Source organism: Corvus brachyrhynchos, unplaced genomic scaffold, assembly GCF_000691975.1.
Source record: "Corvus brachyrhynchos isolate BGI_N302 unplaced genomic scaffold, ASM69197v1 scaffold365, whole genome shotgun sequence".
NCBI lineage: Eukaryota > Metazoa > Chordata > Aves > Passeriformes > Corvidae > Corvus > Corvus brachyrhynchos.
The window spans coordinates 944,646-945,633 of NW_008239544.1; the positions used below are offsets into that span (position 1 = coordinate 944,646).

At 56.9% G+C, this 988-nt stretch overlaps 1 protein-coding gene across 1 annotated transcript in view; it reads right to left on the minus strand.

The window, feature by feature from the left end:
* Window positions 1-988, minus strand: part of ANKRD11 (ankyrin repeat domain 11) — a 108,999-nt gene that overhangs the window by 3,852 nt on the left and 104,159 nt on the right. The window contains exon 10 of the mRNA XM_017741337.1: window positions 3-982. Coding sequence (XP_017596826.1) covers window positions 3-982 — 980 coding nt within the window. The remainder of the gene's footprint in view (window positions 1-2; window positions 983-988) is intronic.

Genomic DNA, 988 nt, shown 5'->3' on the forward strand with positions numbered 1-988 from the left:
ACGGGCCGGCTTTGATGATCCCAGCGCTCGATTCTGAAGCTGCTGCTGGGCTTTCCTCCACCGCCTCTGCCTCGGTCATCTCCGTCTCTGCAACGTCCTTAGGCTGGAGTGGCAGCTCTGGAAGCGAGAATGGGCCAAGGTCCAAGTCATCCTCGGTGTTGGTGAAGGGGTCGGGCCACGTCACCGCCTCCTCCGCGTTCGCAGGTGCTGCGTTGTTGTTCTCCAAGTAGTTGTTTTCTGGTGCGGTGACAACCTCGGCCTGAGGTTCTGCTGGCACACAAGGGGGCTCTGGAGGGATCTCTGGTGCTTCTTCTGGAAGAGGCTTGCAGTTGTTGAAGAAGGTGTCTAACCTAGTAGGGGACATGTACGGAGCTTGCTCTTCAGCATTTGCAATTTCTCCTGGAACTGCTTCCTCAGCATCCTCCTTGACTTCCTCCAGCCTCGGTTCAGACACTGACAGAGGGTAAGAGATGGGAGAAACAGGGTAGGAAGTCTCTGTGGGAATGAAAGCTACTGGCGCAGGATGAATCGGCTCTAGGGAACAGAGCGGGGGTTTAGGGGACTCGGAAAACCTCTGGGGAGATTTCATCAGAAGCTCCGAGCCCACAGACCAGGTGACAGAGTGCTCTGCGGGGTTGCCCACCAGGTTGGGAGGAATGGTGGTGTCTGGGTTTCGGGAAGGAGGGTTATCCCAGTCTATGTTGTTTTGTTCTGGCATTCCCGAACTAAAATGGTTTTCTTCGATGGGTGGTAGGTAGGTGGATTCTGGGGGCATGATGGAGGCAGTGGCTTGCTGCTCCTCCGTGGTGTCCAGGGGCATGCCGAGGTCAGGGGGAAGAGCACTTTCCACTGAAGGAGCCAGCAACTCATCCCTGTGCGAAGGGGAGGATTTTGCTTGTAAACCAGAGAAGACACTTTCGGGCGACTGGGCGACCCCGCTGACGGCTCCCGGCGCGCAGTGCAAAGCTTCCACTTTGGGTGAGGAACC